General features: G+C 39.2%; 1 protein-coding gene across 3 annotated transcripts in view; it reads right to left on the bottom strand.

The window, feature by feature from the left end:
• Nucleotides 1–201: 201 nt before the first annotated feature.
• ZNF510 (zinc finger protein 510) overlaps nt 202–21,264 on the bottom strand; it is a 94,861-nt gene continuing 73,798 nt past the window's right edge. For 2 of the 3 annotated variants that reach the window (XM_064291117.1, XM_023544673.2), the window contains exons 4-6: nt 8,471–8,597; nt 8,087–8,182; nt 202–6,051 (exon numbers count right to left, since the gene is read on the bottom strand). In XM_064291117.1, the coding sequence (XP_064147187.1) occupies nt 4,457–6,051; nt 8,087–8,182; nt 8,471–8,597 (1,818 nt within the window). In that variant the 3' untranslated portion in view covers nt 202–4,456. Of the gene's footprint in view, nt 6,052–8,086; nt 8,183–8,470; nt 8,598–16,630; nt 17,043–21,264 lie in introns of those variants that run through there. The other variant, XM_064291115.1, reaches the window with a different exon arrangement.

The following is a 21,264-nucleotide window of genomic DNA, read 5'->3' as shown; positions in this document are numbered from 1 at the left end:
CATTTGATTCATCTTAGAAATCTGACTACCATTGTTAAGGTTTTATAAAATTGCTTGGATTGGTACTTACAAAATATTCGTGTGGAAGCAATGCAAAAACCAATCAAACCAATCAACAATGCTAATGAAAGCTGATTACTTAGACGTAAGTAAGAATTGGGAATCTTAATTTATTTAAAATGAATTGTCTTGGTTGACAAATATCTGAAGACCAGTACTGTACACTACTAAGAACAAGTAAAGTTTCACAAATTTAGAAAATATCTAAAACAGGGAAGTCTTTGAGTGGGGAGCTTACAGCTTAAGTATAATCCATGGTGAATCATCTGGAAAGATAATGTACAGCAAGAAAATGAAAAATGTGTCGAATTTCAAAATCAACAAGTATTTGTTTTTGCCTAATATGTAGAGGCACTGTTTCATATGTTTGAGACTAATTATGAAAACAGACCAAAATTATTGCCTTCATGGAGGCTTCTTTTCTACCTCTATTAGCTTGAAGACCCTTAGCAGACAGGTAGACAGAAAACTGGCTCCTTCAGGTTTCCAGATAACATAAGGAGTATCAACCAGGCAGGGAGCGGAAGGGAGAATTCATGGTGAGAGCAGAGCATGGTTTCCAGTTGATAATTTGGTATATGGAGGTATCTTGCAAGCCTACCAGAGGACAGGTAAAACCTGAGTGCCCAGTGATGGGGCTTTGTCACCTGGTTTCCCAATGAATGATTCAAGTCACCTGGGTGAACTGGTTCAATTCTGTCCGGTACCTGGCTCTGAATTTAATACCAAATTCAGTAATATTCCTAAAATATATTTTAAAAAGAAAGGGTGATGATTCTAAGTATCTATCTTCTTTAAGAAAAAGTCTTTGGAAAAAAAATGAACTTATTTTAAAAGAATGGAAGGCTTCCTTTATATGATCAAGCATTACAAAAACAGATTAATTAAAACAGTGGTGTTTTGATTCTCAGGGAGTCCGACATTAACTGGACTTGCGTACCACCAGTCTGTCTATCTGCTTCTCTGTATAACTTTTTTTTTTTTTAACCCTATTTTAGATGCATTTTTCTTGGCAAGGTTGCTGGCAGCACTAGGGTCATTAACTTGTCTGTCATGCCATACATTTCCAAAATTCTAGGAAGTCTTCTCATTTTCCAAACTCATTAAAATACCCTTCTTTAAGACACTCAACATCACATCAGGATGCATTATTTTGGCTCGTGTGAGCTATGTACCAGCTCTGTTGTCACAAAGGGAGGATCTGGTACTAGAAGACTACGGGGAATGAGGAATAAGCAGCCATATGCAATATCTTTACAAATGATACTTTAGTATATTTAAAATCAGTGGGAAAGGGAAGGGGTGAATTAACCAAATGCTATGTGGATCATTGCCTATTCATCCAGCAGGAAACAATGGTAGATTCTGGTATCACATGACATCAAAGGAAATATCAGCTACCTGGAGACCTTTACTTTGTACCCAGTCGAAGATGGTGGAAGGTTCGCCATACTAGTGCAACGATGGATCCAGATAGCAACAGTGGCAATCTGGCAGCGAATGCTCAATCGGCAGACTGATTTTGGACAGTCTCATCACAGAACTGTCCCTTACCATATGAGTGACCCAGACAGTATGGTCAGCAGCTGTATTTTCTCACAGTTCTTAGCCCCAAACAGGAGTGCTTTTATCTGTCAGTCTGTAGTTTTCCAACTGGCAGGCCAAAAAGTTAGGTCACTGGCAAGAATCCAAGAATCAATAAAAAATATAACAATGTTCATCAGGGGAATATTGGCCAGAGCCAAGGACAGCCGTGCGTTCTGCCTGAGAGGAGCAACCACATACACTTTCGGTTTTGCGTACTGGCACTGAGGTTGAACGGTCACAGCATCCCAGTGGTTTCAGCTTCACCAGTGGCTTTGTTTCAGCAACAAAGTGGGATCCCCTCCAAGGGACAGGTGTTACTTTTTCATCCATAGCTGAGATACAGATGGGGCTAGGGCAGCTGTGCTCTTGAACCATTTCTCAAGTGGGGTTTTGTGGGTCTTTCCCACTGTTAATAACTATGTCCAGATGGCAAACCCAAAAATAGGAATATGAGGCTAGACGACTCCATGAGTCATGTGTGTGACGTCTAAAAGAGCTCAAGAATAAGCTACATAGATGCTTTTCGAAAGGGGTGTACATCTTATCTCTGTCAGGGAATCAAATAAAATCATCCCCTTCCTGCAAGGACTTCCTTCTTTTACCAGAGTTCCAATCAACAAAATCACCAGTCACAGAGACTTGAAGCTCAAAATGCTCACCAGGGCTGTGATATCTAAAAAGTATTTCTTTATATGCAACTCTTCCTGATTGGGATAATTCCCTCCACAATTTATGGGAAGAAGTTTAGCATATAACAATTCCTACTATGCTTTTAGATGTAGAAGTAACCACAGTACGGAGTACTATCTAAAAGGGTTCAATCCATAAGGTCTCCAAAGTGCCCAAATCCATTAGCTGAATTGAGATGCCCCCTGTCTCTAGACAGGGCACTTGAATTCAAACAAGCCATAAAGAGCTCATCTGCTAACCAAAAGGTCGGCAGTTCCAATCCACCAGCTGTTCTTTGTAAACCCTCTGGGGCAGTTCTACTCTGTCCTATAAGGTCACTATGGGTCAGCATTGACTCGATGTCAATGAGTTTTTGGTTCCCCAGCATAACTGGAGAAAAAGAAACATCTTTCTTCTTAAGGCAACTAAGTTTGGGGGTATACAGAGGTATCAGGAGGTGAGGAGGGAGAGTAGCTTTGTGCCATTAAACAAGGCACAATTACTTTTGGTTTCGAAAACCATGGTGGCTGTCGACCATTCAAGCAAAAAAAATCGTTTTAGGTCAATTCAAAACCCTGTATCAGGGTGATCATTACTGGCACTATTTCACTACAGTGAAAGAGTATCTCTTAAATGAATTCTCTGATCTTGGAAGGACCCATTTACTCAGCAACCTCAGTAAGGTTTGTGCCCTGTGGCTGACTCAAGCATGGCTCACAAGCTGTTTTATGTCTTCCTAGCAGAAGGATGGTATGATGGTTAAGGTTGTGTTTCAACTTGCTGGGCCATGATTCTCAGTGGTTTGGCAGTTATGATGTAGTTTGGCAGCTATGTAATGATATAATCGCCTCCATATTGAGATCTGATATAATCACCTCCATGATGAGATCTATGAACAGCCAATCAGCTGAAAGAGAGTTTCCTTGAGGGTGTGGCCTGTGTCCAATATATGTGGAATTTCTGGCAAAACTCACGGGCTTTTGCTTGCTCTGAATCATGCATCTGGCTCACCATCTGACCTCCGGTTCTTGGGACTTGAGCTAGCAGCTTACCTGCTGTTCTTGGGATTTGTGCTAGCAGCTTACCTGCTGTTCTTGGGATTTGTCAGTCTCTGCAGCCTGTGAGCCAGCAGCCTGCCATCTTACCTGCCAATCCTGGGATTTGTTGGCTCCCATAGCCTGTGAGTCAGAGGCCCACCCTCTGACCTGCCAATCTTGGGTTCACCAGTCCCTGTGGCTATGTGAGTCAGAAGCCTCTACAGACTTGGAACTTTCCAGTCTCTACAATCGCGTGAGCCATTTCCTTGATATAAACCTCTAATAATATGCCTCACTGGTTTTGCTTTGCTAGAGAACCCAAACTAAAGTAGATTGCTAAATAATGTGCAATAATAAATACACTCAAACACATTAGAGCTCAATGGAATAGAATCTTATTTCTTGCTCAAAAATGTTCAAGTAGTGAAAATCTGGAAGAGAAATCTGCTCTACATATTTATCCGGGGACCCTGGCTTCTTTCATTTTGTGTCAATACATGTCAATATAAATAGGCTGTCCTGGAAGTTACTGCCATTTTATTCTAATAGAGCACTGGAAGTTTGTAAGGGAAATCTTTGCCAAGCCTGAATGTAGCATATACCATTGGCACCCACATTTCACTAGCCACACAGCCCCACTTAGATGCAAGGAAAATTTGGAAATTTAAACTAGCTATGTGCCTGGAGGAAAATGAAATGGTTACTTGTGAACAAGTTACCAGCCTATCTGATACGTACAAGTTACTGAATAGCACATGACTTTATTTAGAGGACTTTCCACAGTACCTTGAAATAGAAGGCTGTATGAATCCTCCAATACATGCTCAGGGTTTCCTTTTAGATAGAATTCTTTCTATTCATTATATTAATAAGTTTTATCTACTGTGTGAATTTTCTCATCTACAGCAAGCATTCACTTCTAGGATAGTTTTCCTATATGCAGTCCATTCTCCTCTATGTGAGTTCTCTGATCTCAAATGAGATGGTCTTTTTCCCAAAGGATTTTCCACATTTATTACATCAATAGGGGTTCACCCCTCCTTGAATTCCCTGGCATACATTTAGGGTTCGCTTCTATTATTTTCCAATTTTTTTTACATTCATTAAGATTTATCCCGATTGTGAGTTCTCTGATGTATTCTGAGGTTTGACTTCTGGCCAAACGGTTTCCCACATTTATTACACTGAAAGGGTTTCTCCCCTGTATGAATTCTCTGATGATCGCTAAGGATTGCCTTTCGGACAAATTTTTTCCCACATTCATTACATTTAAATGGTTTCTCCCCTGTGTGAATTCTCTGATGTACTCTCAGGGTCGATGTCCGGGCGAAGGTTTTTGCACATTCATTACATTTAAATGGTTTCTCTCCTGTGTGAATTTTCTGGTGTTGAATGAGATGGTCTTTTCGCCAGAAGGATTTTTCACATTCATTACATTGGTAAGATTTCTCCCCACTGTGAGTTCTCTGATGTATTCTGAGATTTGACTTCTGGCCAAAAGTTTTCCCACATTCATTACACTGAAAGGATTTCTCTCCTGTGTGAATTCTATGATGATCTCTGAGGGTTGACTTCTGAACAAAAGTTTTCCCACATTCACTACATTCATAGGGTTTCTCCCCTGTGTGAATTCTCTGATGTCCTCTGAGGGTTGACTTCTGGACAAAAGTTTTCCCACATTCATTACATTTATAGGGTTTCTCTGCTGTGTGAATTCGCTGATGTGTACTGAGGTGTGACTTCTGGGAGAAAGTTTTTCCACATTCATTACATTCAAATGGTTTCTCTCCTGTGTGAGTTCTCTGATGCTGAATGAGATGTCCTTTTTGACAGAAAGATTTCCCACATTCATTACATTTATAGGATTTTACCTCTGAGTGAGTTCTCTGGTGTACTTTGTGGGCTGATGTCAGGCAGGGCTTCCCATTTTTATTATATTCAAAGGATTTATCCCTAGTTTGTGTTCTATCATTATGTGCAAATGGATTCTCTTCTGTAACAGTTCTTTGAAGTTGAGTTAAGTGTGACTTCCTGCTGAAATTATTTCCACTTCCATTACACTCAGAGCATTTCATAGCCATATGAACTTCATGGTATTTCATGACAGATGGCTTCTCACAGAAGGATTTCCCACACTGGTTAAGGGTAGAGTGTGTTTCCCTTGTGCCAGTTCTCTGGTGATCAAATACAGCTGTCTTATCACAGTTTATCTTAAATCCATCATCTTTACAGGATTTCTCTCTTGTGTGACGACTCTTTTGTGTAATGCAGTTAGCCTTAACACAGAAGGCTTTTCCAAATTTATTACACTCAAAAGCTTGTTCCAAAGCCTGAAACCTTTGATGCTCAGGAAGATCTTCCTTATAAGTGAGAGATTTCACATTTTTATTATATTCATAATTTTTTTCTCTAGTATGAGTTCTCTCAAAGTTAATATTGAAAGGCAAATTCTCACACGCAGCTTTCTTTGTTGAATAGTTTCTATTATTGAGAATAAATTCAGAGATATTTTGCAAATTCATTCCCCATGAGTCACATTTATAGGGCATTTTTGTTGAAGAAATAGGAGCCATGTGCAGATTAAATGGTTTTTCCAAAACTTTCTCTTCCTCTCTAGTCAATATTTTATTATTGATAAATATTACTTGTTCCAAGTGTGTATCTTTGATTTTCTTGTTCCTCTTGATATTGTAATCTTCTAAAATAGGAAAAAATGAAAGCATCTTATGAATCTTACATTTCTTACAAGTGGGGCTTAGAGATGTATAGCCTATTGTGTACTTCATTCTTTGGTTCTTCAAGATTAATTCACACATGTGTATGTAAATAAATGTTCCTCTGATACTCCTCTTTTTAAAAAATTAGAGAATTTTATAAGACTGATTAGTTCAGGGAGCAGAAAAATCAGAATGGGGTGACTCCAACAAGTACTATAAACTTAAGTATAGTAACAAGAGAAAGTATTCCTGGGCTATGTCTGAAGGGGGATGCATTTGGTTTGAGGAGGAACTTACAGTTTAGGTACTTACACTACCTAGATTACATTGGTATAGTGCTCATAAGCTGACATTCTTCCACTTTTGATATCTTTAATTTCCATTCTAGAATGCAACATCAAATTAAATTTGTAACAGCGTGAACTTCCTCATAATTAAATGAAAGAAAAATCCATCCTAGCAACTAAATTAGATTCACTACTTAATTCTGATTGTGGTATCTTTGATTTAGTCTATCAGAATTCTACAGTAAGTGAACCTGACTACCCCATCCTAACTTTCCACATTTCAATCTGTCCACTTACCTCCTCAAATCAGTCTTTTCTAACTTTCCACATCCTAACTTTCCACATTTCAATCTGTCCACTTACCTCCTCAAATCAGTCTTTTCTAACTTTCCACATCCTAACTTTCCACATTTCAATCTGTCCACTTACCTCCTCAAATCAGTCTTTTCCTTGACACAGAACTAATCCTTACTATTTAAGAATCTAAAGGGTTATTATGTTGCAACCTGGTTTTAGAATCTTTAATATATTTCTTTGCATTTATATTTATCATTAAAAAGTTCAGTGTATACTTTACTGTTACCATCTTGTTACTATCAACATTCAGTGTAACAACATCCTCCCTACCCTGAAATCCTATTTCCTGATGACATTCTCCATCCTTTCATCTATTTTGTTCATCTTTCCCTATATGCTTCTTTAAAATAGTACTCACGGTTAAAGTCCTTTCTGCTAACTCATAATATTTGGATCATACTAGGGGTACCCTCTATTTTTCTTTGGCTTTTCTGTTATGTTTTCTTGCCTTTTTCTTGTCTAGTCATGTTTTACTGTATACTGGACATTCTGTTTTAAAAGCCTTAGAGGCCCCGGTCATGTTATATGTATTTCACAAGGGATGGTTCCCCATATCCTCTGTTTGAGAGACGAAATGAGTGGCTGATCAACTCACCATCATGTTAATGAAGCAGGATTAGAGGCAATTACGTTAATGGGCAGGACTGAACCTACAAGATCAGGTTGTGTCTTAAGTCAATCTCTTTTGAGATATAAAAGAGAAGTGAGCAGGGAGGCATGGGGACCTCATACCACCAAGAAACGAATCAGGAGAATAGTGTGTCCTTTGGGCCCAGGGTTCCTAGGCTGAGAAGCTCCTAGATCAGGGGAAGATTGATGACAAGGAACTTTCCCCAGAGCTGACAGAGACAGAAAGCCTTCCCCTGGAGCTGGCACCCTGAATTCGGACTTCTAGCCTCCTAGACTGTAAGAGAATAAATTTCTCTTTGTTAAAGGCATACACTTGTGGTATTTCTGTTATTGCAGCACTAGATAACTAAGACTCTGGTCATCTGGATTTCTCTGAAAGTTCCTGTTCAATGTCTTTTGCCCATTTTTCAATGGGGTTGCCTACATTTTTCCACACTAACTTGCACAAGTTTTTTACATTTTCAGTATGTTTATCCTTTCTAGGTTATTTGTACTCCATATATATTATGACACTCTGGCCTGTCTTTTCACCCTTTTAATGGTATCTTTTATGAACAAAGTTCTTAATTTCAATGTAGTCAAGTTAATCAATCTTTTACTTCGATTGGTGGTTTTAGTGTCGTTGAGCCTTCTAAAAAAAGTCTTGAAAAACAATGCAGTTCACCACTAAGGTGAACTTCTAAAGTCTAACTATCCCTCTACCACACTGCAGGATTCTGTCTGGCAGTGCTCAGAAACTCACCTGGGTAGCTCTGGTTGGAGAATTCTCCCTCTAAGAACCAAGGTTCTTTTCCTTGCTCCAACCTGAAGACCACTTCAGGTTTGAAAATGCAGCACCCTATAAACAGAGAACAACCGACAACTGAGGCCAGGAAAATGAGCTTTCGGTATCCAAAAGCAGAAGAAGATACAGTTTCAGAAGCAGCATCCTGAAGGTGCTCATTTGAATTTCTCATTAAGGAGCTGATAACACAAACTAGAAAGTTCTAGTCCTCAAAAGGGTTCAGACACTTTAGACTCCTGACTGAAAGGCCTAAAAACATTAAAGTGTTCATGTGTACTGACAATTAAAAAGGAAATGCTTTCTATAGGGAATTATGTGGGTAAGTTATGCTTATATGCTCACCCACTGAGACAAGGTGGCTGTAGTTCTCCAGCATCACGTCTCTGTACAGGGTCCTCTGAGCAGGACCCATGTGCTGCCATTCCTCCTGGGTCAGCTCCACAGCCACGTCCTTGAATGACACTGATGCCTGTAACAGCACATTTCTGTTTAGGTGTCACAGAAAATACAAGTACTCATGAAAACTATTTTTATCATGTTTTCTGTAAGCAAATGATTATAAAGGATGCCTATTTTGGACCTAATTTCATCTTATACTTTGAAAGTATGCAATCAGTAAAAATGATTGTAACATATTAATGAGTTATATGCATGCGCTGTTAAGTATATTAGTAAAATTTTTGTTTTAAAAATTTTTTTAGCAAAAGATAAAAATATGTAAATAAACTTTCTACAATTTTCATCCCACATCCCAAGAGACTACCTGTGCATACTCTAGGACATGGGTCAGCAAACTGAACTGGGGGAAAATCCACCTTGCTGGTGTTTTCATAAGTAAAATTTTATTGGGACACATTCATGTCTAGTCATTTACGTATTTTCTATGGCTGCTTTTGCAAAGCAGCAGAGATGAGTATTTCCATCACACACTACCTGACTCTATATAAAGAAATGAATATGCTAAACTCTGGACTAAATAATCCAATTAAAGAAAACAGAGTCTGAGTGCATGTAAACAAAGCAAAAAACCACATTTTATATGTAGAGATATATGCATATTTAAAGTAAAAGAATGAAAACACTAACCAGGAAGAGTAGATTTTAAGGTAAGAAAGAATTATGATAGTTTATAATGATAAAATGGTCCTTTGAACAAGATATAACAACCTAAATTTGTAAGCACCTGATAACGCAGTTCTAAACATATAAAAAAAAGGGTTGTCAGAAATGAGACAGACATATCCACAATTATAATTAAGGATTTTAACATAAGTGTCTCAATAACTCATAGGAGAAGCAGATTTCAAAAATTAACTGGAATATAGAACAAGTCACCAAACTACAGCCTAAAGGCTAAATCTAAACTCTGTTTTTTGTAAATAATATACTGGAACACAGCCATGTTTGTTTGTTTATGTATCATCTAGGCTGCTACAGTATTCAGAAGGTGCAACAGTGATCACATGGCCCACAAAGCCCATGATTTGACAGTTACAGAAAAAGTTTGCTGATTGTTAATATAGAAGATTTCAGGGCTATAATTAACCAACTTGACTAACTGACATATATAGGATAACTACTATATAAATTATTTTTTGGTACACTTTGCACATTAAAAAAAACAGACTGTAGGTCTCATCAAATTAGAAAAAATTAAAATCATGTGGTTTTGGGTTTTAGTTCAGTGATGCAGAGAGTTGAAAAGAGCAATACTAACACCTTTACAAGATGAAAGAAGCTGGGCAAACTGAAAATTAATGATTTTCTTGAATCTATCAGGGAACTGACATTGCATTGCAACCAATCAACCTAAAATCTTTAGGGCCTACTCGTTTTCTTACCTAGAGCAGACACCACTGAACTTCATATAAACCAACAGGAAGATAAAATTAGACAAATTTTAATAACTTGCTAAAGGCCAACTGTGAACTAGTGTGAGTGTGAAGTCCCTGAGGGGCTGCACACATAAGAGGATTTCCATCCTCCTGTGGGATTTTCCACCATGGACCCAACCTAGATGTCACAGAGAGGATTGGGGAAAATGCAGAGGAGGGTTTCCCCTAACCTCCATAATGGTGGGTAGAGGAGGGAAAGAACAGTCACTGCCTAAATCCATCCAGACTCAGATTGCCTTTCTCTACCACAGAACAAAACATTTAAATCTGTAAGGTTTGAAAGTCCTCAAAACACATAGCCTGAAGGCACTGGTGGAATCCCACTGCAGCAGGGGGAGGGCAAAAGTTGCCAGTACCAAAGACTGCCCAGACCCATCTTCCTCTTTTCTAAGTCAACCCTGAGACTCAAATTCACAGTGCCTGCCTAGGCTGAAGCGTCATCAGATGATCAGCCCCAGTCCCAGAGAAATGTCATTACACAAAAGTGTCTTTATTTGGCCTGACTTAGTGCTCATCCATGGTAAATGGCATCGACTCCAGAGCACGTTAGTCAAAAGAAAAAATACGCAATTGTTTAATATCATGGCTGCCTGAGGCAGTAGAAAACCATATGGCAAACAACAATCTAACCAAAAATTTTAAAAAGGAAATTTTGAGAATGAGCAATCCACAGAGGTTTTGAAAAGCTTAGGCATATTCCTGGGATTCAGGAAGGCTGGGGACATGCTCAGGACTGTATGCATGCTGAGGAAAGACCTGAGAAAGCCCTAAACTGCCACCTCTTGCTTACGTTAATGCTCTGTGTAAGAAGAAAGTGAAGGCTAATGCAGAATTATAAAGTACCAGGATGACTACTGAAGGAGTGCCCCAATAAAAACAGAGTCTCTTGGTACAGACTGGAAGATTTATTGGTTACAGGAATTTAAAGAAATCTCTGTCCAATTATTAGCTGATCACAAATCTAACTAAACAAACATCTGTGGCCACACATGACTGAAGATGCTACAGAATTAGGTAAAGTAACTAAAGAAATAACAACTACCCTTGCAGAGAAAGGAGATTCTGATTTCCAGAGCTGCCACATTGTTATTGAAAATGTTCAGTTTTTAACAAATAATTGTGAGACATGCGAAGAAACAAGAAAGTATGGGCCATACACAGGTAAAAAAGAAATTATGTATGAAACTGTCCCTGAGGAAGTCCAGGCAAAGAGTTTAAATCAGCTATTCTAATTATTCTAAATATGTTCAAAGAATTAAAGAAAATCATATCTAAAGAACTAAAGTATGAGAACAATCTTCTCATCAAATCAAGAATACCAATAAAGAGAGAAATTCTAAAAAAAAAGAACCAATAAAAAATTCTGCAGTAGAAAACTGCAATATTTAACATGAAAAATTCACTGATGTGGGTCAATAGCAGATCTGAGTAGGCAGCAAAAAGATTCAGTAAACTTGACTATAAATCCATTGAGATTATCCAGGCTGAGGAACAGAAAGATAAAAAATAATGAAGAAAAATGAACAATGCCTTAGAGACCTGTGGGACATCATCAAGTATATGAACTTACACATACTGGGAGTCGCAAAAGGAGGGGAAAGAGAGAATATTTGAAGAAATAATTGCTGAAAACTTCCAAATTTGATGACAAACAATTTACACATCCAAGAATATCAATGAACTCCCAACAGGATAACCTCAAAGATTCGTACTTAGAAACATCATAATCATACTGTCAAAAGCTAATGACAAAGGAAGAATCTTGAAAGCAGCAACAGAGAAGTGACTCATCATTTACAAAGGATCCTAAATAAGATTAACAGCTGATTTCTCATCAAAAACCATGGAGGAAGGAGACAGTGGGATTATATATTCAAAGTGCTAAAAGAAAAAGCCTATCAACCAAGATTTCAATATCCAGAGAAATTATTCTTGAGAAATGAAAAAGAAACGAACACATTCCCATAGAAATAAAAACCGAGAGACTTTATCTCTAGCATACCTGCCCTAAGAAATGTTAAGGGAGTCCTTCAGGCTGAAATGAAGGGACATTAGACAATGACTGGAATCCACATGAAGAAATAAAGAACATTACATAAATAAAATAACTACACAGGAAAACACAGAAGTATGCTGGTTAACTCTTTTTTTCTCCAATATGACTTTAAGACAATTGCATAAAGTAGTAACTATGAATCTCTGTGGACAGGCACAAAACCAAAAAAAAAAAAAACCCAAACCCGCTGCCATCGAGTTTATTCCGACTCATATACAACATATAAAAATGTACTTTGGGTGACAATAACAGCAGAAAAGAGAGGGGGATGGAGCTATGCAGGAGAAAAGTTTTTGTATACTATTGAAATTAAGTTGGTAATCTGAATGAGACTGTTATGGTTACGATGTTAATTGTAAACCTCAAGGAGACCACTAAGAAAAAAATGGAAAAAAAGAGAGGAGAAGACATGACAAGGGAATTAAAATGGTATTCTATAAAGTACTGATTTAAGACAAAAGATGGAAATGGAGCAATAAATAGAAGAACAATAAAGAAAAAGAGACATAACACGTATAGGAAACAAATACCGAAATACCCACATACAACATATACCTACGGCCATGGAGCTGATTCCAAACCATAGCGACCCTGTAGGACAGAGCAGAACTGCCCAAACAGAACACATAAATAAATGCAACCTTATCAGAAAGACGGAATCGACTCAACGGCACTGGTTTTTTATCAGTAAATATGTTAAATGTTAATGTGTAACACTCCAATTGAAAGATAGATTGTCAGAACAAAGAAAAGTGATCAAACTGTATGCTCTCATAAAACTGAGATACTTTACATTCAAAGATACAAATATGATGAAAGTAAAGAGCTGATAATAGATATATCATGCAAATGGTAACCAAAAGATAGCTGGAGTAGCTACACTAATATGAGACAAAATAGACTTTAAGACAAAAATTGTTACAAGAGACAAAGAAGGAATTTTATAATGATAAAAGGGTCAATATAACAAGAAGATAAAAGAATTATAAATATACATGTGCCTAAAAACAGGGCTTTTAATATATATGAAGCAAAAGCTGACAGAACTGGAGAGAGAAACAGACAATTCAATACTAATAGCTGAAGATTTCAATATCCTCACTTTCATTAAAAAATGGACAGAACTAGACGAAAGGTCAATATGGGAAAACATCTGAACAATGCTATCTATAAACTGGAGTCCTTGTGGCACAGTGGTTAAAGCGCTCAGCTGCAAGCCTAAAGGCTAGAGGTTCGAACCCGCCAGCCGCTCTGGGAGAAAGATGTGGCAGTCTGCTTCCATAAAGATTACACCTTTTGTATGATCTTTAAGCAAAATTTTACTGGTGTGTGATATTAATGATATTGTTCGGTAATCTCCACATTTTGTTGGATCACCTTTCCTTGGAATGGGTACAAATATGGATCTCTCCCAGTTAGTTGGCCAAGTGTCTTCCAAATTTCTTGGCATAGACGAGTAAGCACTTCCAGCACTGCATCCATTTGCTGAAACATCTCAACGTGCATTCTGTCAATTCCTGAAGCCTTGTTTTTCACCAGTGCTCTCAGTACGGCTTGGACCTCTTCCTTCAGTACCATGGGTTCCTGATCATACGTTACCTCCTGACATGTTGAATGTCAACCAATTCTTTTTGATACGATGACTCTATATCCTTTCCATCTTCTTTTGATGCTTCCTGTGTCGTTTAATATCTTCCCCGTGGAATCCTTCAATATTGCAAATGGAGGCTTGAAGTTTTTCTTCACTTCTTTCAGCTTGAGAAATGCTGAGTGTATTCTTCCCTTTTGGTTTTCTGACTCTAGGTCTTTCCACAGGTCATTATAATACTTTACTTTGTCTTCTCCAACCACCCTTTGAAATCTATTCAGCTCTTTTACTTCATCATATTTTCCTTTTGCTTTAGCTATTCGACATTCAAGAGCAAGTTTCAGAGTCTTTTCTGACATCCATTTAGGTCTTTTCTTTCTCTCCTGTCTTTTTAATGACCTCTTGCTTTCTTTATGTATGAAGTCCTTAATGTCATTCCACAATTCGTTTGGTCTTCGATCATTAGTGTTCGAGGTGCCAAATCTATTCTTGAGATGGTCTCTAAATTCAGGTGGGATATACTCAAGGTCATACTTGTACTCTCATGGACTTGTTCTAATTTTCTTCAGTTTCAACTTGAACTTGCAAATGAGCATTTGATGGTCTGTTCCACAGTCTGCCCCTGGCCTTGTTCTAACTGATGATACTGAGCTTTTCCATTGTTTCTTTCCACAGATGTAGTCAATTTGGTTCCTATGTATTCCATCTGGCGAGGTCCAAGTGTATACAAAAAAACCAAACCCAGTGCCGTCGAGTCGATTCCGACTCATAGAGACCCTATAGGACGGTGTAGAACTGCCCCATAGAGTTTCCAAGGAGCGCCTGGTGGATTCGAACTGCCGACCCTTTGGTTAGCAGCCGTAGCATTTAACCACTACACCACCAGGGTTTCTGTCCAAGTGTACAGTCGCCATTTATGTTGTTGAAAAAAGGTATCTGCAGTGAAGAAATCACTGGTCTTGCAAAATTCTATCATGCCAACTCCAGCGTCGTTTCTATCACCAAGGCCATATTTTCCAACTACCTATTCTTCTTCTGTTTCCAACTTTCTCATTCCAATTGCCAGTAGTTATCAATGCATATTGATTGCGTGTCTGATCAATTTCAGACTGCAGAAATTGGTAAAAATCTTCAATTTCTTCATCTTCGGCCTTAGTGGTTTTTTGCATAAATTTGAATAATAATCGTATTAACTGGTCTTCCTTGTAGGCACATGAATATTATTCTATCACTGGCAGTGTTATACTTAAAGATAGATCCTGAAATGTTCTTTTTGATGATGAATGTGACACCTTTCTTCTTCAATTTGTCATTCCTGGCATAGTAGACTATATGATTGATTCAAAATGGCAAATACCAGTCCATTTCAGCTCACTAATGCCTACGGTGTCAATCTTATGCATTCCATTTCATTTTTAACAATTTCCAATTTTCCTAGATTCATACTTATATTCCACATTCCAGTTATTAATGGATGTTTGTAGCTGTTTGTTCTCATTTTGAGTTGTGCCACATCAGCAGATGAAGGTCCCAAAAGCTTGACTCCATCCATGTCATTAAGGTTGACTCCTCTTTGGGGAGTCAGCTCTTTCCCAGTCATCTTTTCAGTGCCTTCCAGCCTGAGGCGCTCATCTTCTGGCAATACATCAGGCAATATTCCACTGCTATTCCTTAAGTTTTCACTGGTTGATTTTTTTTTTATTGTGCTTTAAGTGAAAGTCTGGGTTTAAGTGAAAGTTTACAAATCAAGTCTGTCTCTCATACAAAAATTTATATACACCTTTCTATGTACTCCTAGTTGCTCTCCCCCTAATGAGACAGCACATTCTTTCCCTCCATCCTGTATTCCCATGTCCATTCAGCCAGCTTCTGATGCCCTCTGCCTTCTCATCTCTTCTCCAGACAAGAGCTGCCCACATAGTCTCATGTGTCTACCTGATCCAAGAACCTTGCTCTTCACCAGTATCGTTTTCTATCTTATAGTCCAGTCCAATCCCTGTCTGAAGAGTTGGCTTGGGAATGGTGCCTGTCTTGGGCTAACAGAAGGTCTAGGGACCAGGACCTCCAGGGTCCTTCTACTCTCAGTCAGACCATTAAGTCTGGTCTTTTTATGAGAATTTGAGGTCTACATTCGATTGTTCTCCTGCTCCCTCAGGGGTTCTCTGTTATGTTCCCTGGTAGGGCAGTCATCGGTTATAGCCAGGCACCATCTAGTTATTCTGGTCTCATGCTGATGTAGTCTCTGGTTTCTGTGGCCCTTTCTGTCTCTTGAGCTCATAACTACCTTGTGTGTTTGGTGTTCTTCATTCTCCTTTGCTCCAGGTGGGTTAAGACCAATTGATGGCCACTTGCTAACATTTAAGACCCGAGATGTCAGTCTCCAATGTGGGATGCAGAATGTTTTCTTAACAGGTTTTATTATGCCAGTTGACCTAGATGTCCCTTGAAACCATGGTCCCCAAACCCCCGCCCCTGCTACACTGGCCTTTGAAGCATTCAGTTTATTCAGGAAACTTCTTTGCTTTTGGTTAAGTCCAGTTGTACTGACCCCTCCTTTATTGTGTGTTGTCTTTCCCTTCACCTAAATTAGCTCTTGTCTACTATCTGATTAGTGAATACCCCACTCCCTCCTCTCATAACCATCAAAGAATATTTTCTTCTCCATTTAAACTATTTCTCAAGTTCTTATAATAGTAGTCTTGTACAATATTTGTCCTTTTGCAGCTAATTTCACTCAGAGTAATGCCTTGCAGATTCCTCCACGTTATGAAATGTTTCACAGATTCATCGTTGTTCTTTATTGATGTGTAGTACTCCACTGTATGAATATACCATATTTATCCATTCAGCCACTGATGCACACCTTAGTTGCTTTAATCTTTTTGCTATTGTGAACAGTACTACAATGAACATGGGTGTGCATGTATCTGTTTGTGTAAGGGCTTCTATTTCTCTAGGATATATTCCAAGGTGTGGGACTGCTGGATCGTAAGGTAGTTCTATTTCTAGCTTTTTAAGGAAGTGCCAAATTGATTTCCAAAGTTGTTGTACCATTTTACATTCCCACCAGCAATGTATACGTGTTCCAGTCTCTCCACAATCTCTCCAACATTTCTTATTTTGTGTTTCTTGGATTACTGCCAGCCTTGCTGGAGTGAGATGGAATCTCAGTGTAGTTTTGATTTGTATCTGTCTAATGGCTGATGATCGTGAGCATTTTCTCATGTATCTGTTAGGTACCTGAATGTCTTCTTTAGTGAAGTGCCTGTTCATATCCATTTTCACTGGTTGATTTTTTCAGAAGTAGACCACCAGGTCCTTCTTAGTCTGTCTTCATCTGGAAGCTCAGCTGAATCCTGTTCACCATGGGTGATCCTGCTGGTATTTTGAGTATCAGTGGCATAGTTTCCAGCATCCCAGCAACACACAAGCCCCCACAGTACAACAAACTGACAGACTGACTGTGTACAAGGGAAAATATGACGAAATCTCTATAGCTGATGTTCATTACAATATTCCTGTGTACCTTTCCCTATTATTTAAATTTCTCAAAATGACACGTAAAAATGAAAGAATTCCATCTAGCAAACAAAAAAAGTCCAAAGATAAATGAAACAGGGAAGTATATCTGCCACATGTATCAGAAAAAAAGAATAAATTCTTTAACAGTTAAAAAGCCTTTAAAATGAGCAAAAAAAGTGATTCACAAAAAAATATACATGACTTGAAAAAAATAGGGAAATGAAGTATAATCTCAAACCTCATCTAATTCTAGAATAGCCCTTTTGTTAAAAAAGACTCTGGAATCATCTTGACTCTTACTTCCCCTGTCATGACTTCCACATTCTCAGTACTTCCAGATAAAAAAGCAAAACTACTTTTATCACATGAATTTCTGTCCATATTATACATTAGAATTTATGACACCAAACCTCTCAGATGGCATCCAAGAACTCCTTGTCTGATCCTAACATGTATCACCATCCCCATTTCTCTTTTTTCCCTGTCTTAGTTATGTAGTGCTGCTATAACAGAATATCACAAGTAGATGGCTTTAACAAAGAGAAATTTATTTTCTCACAGTCTAGTAGGCTCCAAGTCCAAACTCAGGGCATTGGTTCCAGGGGGAGGCTTTCTCTCTCTGTCAGCGCTGGAGGAAAATCCTTGTCATCAATCTTCCCCTGGACTAGGAGCTTCTCAGATGCAGGGACCCTGGGTCCAAAGGATGTGTTTTGCACCTGGTGCTGCTTTCGTGGTGGTATGAAGTCGCCCCAAAATGTTTGTCAATTTGGCTAGTCCATAATTCCCAGTATTGTGTAATCGTCTATCATTTTGTCATCTGATGTGATTTTCCTATGTGTTGTAAATCCTGTCTCTATGATGTTGATGAGATTAGCAACAGTTATGCTAATGAGGCAGGACTCAATCTACAAGACTGGGTTGTATCTTGAGCCAATTTCTTTTGAAATATAAAAGAGAGAAGTGAGTAGAGAGGCACGGGGACCTCATACCGCCGAGAAAGCAGCACCAGGAGCAGAGCCCATCTTTTGGACCTGGGATCCCTGCACCTCAGAAGCTTCTACTCCAGTGGAAGACTGATGACAAGGACCTTCCTCCAGAGCCAACAGAGTGAGAAAGGCCTCCCCTGGAGCTGAAACCCTGAATTGGGACTTCTAGTCTACTAGGCTGTGAGAGAATAAACTTCTGTTTGTTAAAGCCATCTATTTACAGTATTTTTGTTATAGCAGTACTAGATGACTAACACAGAAGTTGGTACTGAGAGTGGGGTGCTACTCTAACAGATACCTAAAATGTGGAAGTGGTTTTGTAACTATGAATGGATAGAGGACTCAGAAGGAAATGAGGAGAGATGTTACACTGGAGACAGTACAGACAGCAAAACGAAGCAGCAGAGAACGGCGGCAGCAGAGAACTGGCAGCAGCAGAGCCAGGAGACCAGCACGAGACGGTGCTGGAACCAACCTACGGAGTGAGAGCTGAGTGCCTTTGCACAGGAGGCTTCCTGGCAGAGTGGGGTGCCTCCAAGCACTTACTGGTGAAGCTAGGTTTGCCAACCCACAGTGCAAGACAGCTGACTGCCTTCCAGCCAAAGATTACTGGTGGAGTGGGGTGCCTCCAGGTACTTATCAGTGGAGTTAAAGAACTTTGGAACACTTGCCCCAGCAGGGCACTCAAGTGGTGAGGTCTGAAGGGCTGAGAGACCAAGAAACCAGGAAGTTGAAGCTGAAGAGACAAGGAACACAGAAGACTAGCTGCTTCAGTCTCACAGTAGGGCCATATCTCTGTGGTCTCAAAGTATGGAGTCACCCCTCAGATGGATTAAAATGGGGCTGTCCAAATGCAAGGGAGCAGAGCTGCTATCCCAGTGGGCCTGGAAGGCAGAGTGGAAGCCTAGGGCCTAGGGGCCCCCGCTCAGAATTCGGAAAGTGTGGCCAATACCTAGAGTCTGGAGGGCAGGGCCGTTGTGTAAATGGTATCAGAGAGCAGAGGATTATTTTCAACCCTTGAGGGCTAATGTAATGTGTTCTGCTTACTTGGTTGGTGCCTTTATCCCTTCTTTCCCTCCAGTTTCTCCCATTTGTAATGGAAATGTCTAGCTTGTATCTGCCTATTGTACCATAGTACCTTTGGAAGCAAATAATCTGTATGCTAGATTTTACAGATGAAGAGGAATGTTTCCATTTTGGACTTAATGAATTAAGTCTTAATGAATTAACACTTCTGTTATGATGTGATGGGGTGAATATGTTTTACATGTGGCAAGGACATGAATTTTGGGGGGCCAACAGGTGGAATGTAATGGATCAACTGTTTCGTCCAAAAATTTCTGTTAACTTGGCAAGTCCGTGATTCCCAGTATCATGTGACTGTCCATCATTTTGTCATCTGATGTGATTTTCCTATGTGTCATAAATCTTATCTCTATGATGTTGATGAGATGGGATCAGCAGCAGTTATGTCAATGAGGCAGGACTCACTCTACAAGATTGGATTGTGTCTTGAGCCAATCTCTTTTGAGATATAAAAGAGAGAGGAGGGCAGAGAGACACAGGGGACCTCATACCATCATGAAAATAGCGCCAGGAGCAGAGCACGTTCTTTGGACCTGGGGGTCCGTGTGCCTGAGAAGCTCCTAGTCCAGTGAAGACTGACAAGGACGTTCCTCCAGAACCAACAGAGAAAGCCTTCCCCTGGACCTGATGCCCTGAATTTAGACTTCTAGCCTACTAAACTGTGGGAGAATAAACTTGTTTGTTAAAGCCATCTACTTTTGGTGTTTCTATTATAGCAGCACTAGAGGTCTAAGACATTCATTCCCCAAGAAGAAGCCCAAATTGTAACAGGCAAAGATTCTTACTGGACCCTGTGTGTCTTTACTCCACTTCATCATGTTCTCTCAAACTGGAGTAACCTCCCCACACTGCAACCATTTAAATCCCTCCCATTTCTTAGTTCTGACACAATGTCTACCCTTTTCAACCATCCACCTCTTATCCACTGTGTCTACATTGTTAAGTTGTCCTTTTTTCAGACAAATTGCAAATCTTGATGAAATGCAAATGATTAATCAGGTAATTCCTTCAGTATGAGGTAATTGTTTCTTATGTAAGAGGAAGAAATCTTCATGTTTTTCTATTATGTCCTGTGTATTATCCCCTACAAGGGGAGTATACTTATCCACAGAAGTTTGTGCTTCTTATAAGCATACACAGTCTAGAGGAGATATGGTCTTAATGACTAGAAGTCTAAATGACAATGTGTTAGCGGAAGCAGAAAGACGAAAGTCAGGTGATTATAAACTGCCCTTGGAGAGTCCTTCATTGAGCAGGCCTAGTCATGGGTAGTACAAGGGTGCACATGTCTCTGGGAGAGATGACAAAAATAATGGCATAGGCTCTACCTTTTGTGAAACAAGGTGGTGTTTAAGAGAAGAAAAATGGAAACTCTAATTCTTTCAGCGGCCCAGCTGTATTCAGAGGGAATAATCTTTCATTCACGTTAGAGTTTAATCAACAACCCCAAGTAGAGAGTCTGAAGGCTGGGAACTAAGGCTATAAAAATGAACAGAAGGTGGTCCCAGACTTGAAGCTATCTAACTGCAGAAAGAAACACCTATCAGATAATTCCCACCAATATATGAAATGCAGACAGGGGTAAGACTGGGGTTTGTGAGGACTCAGAAGAGGAGGGACAGTTAGCTCAGACAGAGACCAGAAGAAAGATAAGAGCAACCGTTTCCTTCATGGGGTATCCAGGGCTGCTCAGTATATAGATCATGAATGAAGAGCCAGGCAAAGGGAACAAAGGTCAATCCAGGCATGAGAACATGATATGAGGCAAAGTCAGGAACAGTAGATGTGTTTAAAAAACTAAATGAGTTTTGGTTTTGTTTCAGAATACAGTTACATACTGAAATGTGTTAATGTCACATTTCCCATTAGATTGTGGACTTCATTAAGAAAGGAAAGTATTTGTATTGTATATAAGCTGTTAACTATAACACATGTTGCTTCCTTTAGAACATCTTGGTAGCTCACTAGATAGTTATTGATAGAAGTCAGAAGAGCAGGAAATA

This window comes from Loxodonta africana, chromosome 9 (genome assembly GCF_030014295.1).
Source record: "Loxodonta africana isolate mLoxAfr1 chromosome 9, mLoxAfr1.hap2, whole genome shotgun sequence".
NCBI lineage: Eukaryota > Metazoa > Chordata > Mammalia > Proboscidea > Elephantidae > Loxodonta > Loxodonta africana.
The sequence above is the reverse complement of the archived record's forward strand: the minus strand, read 5'-3'. Positions and strand labels throughout refer to the sequence as shown.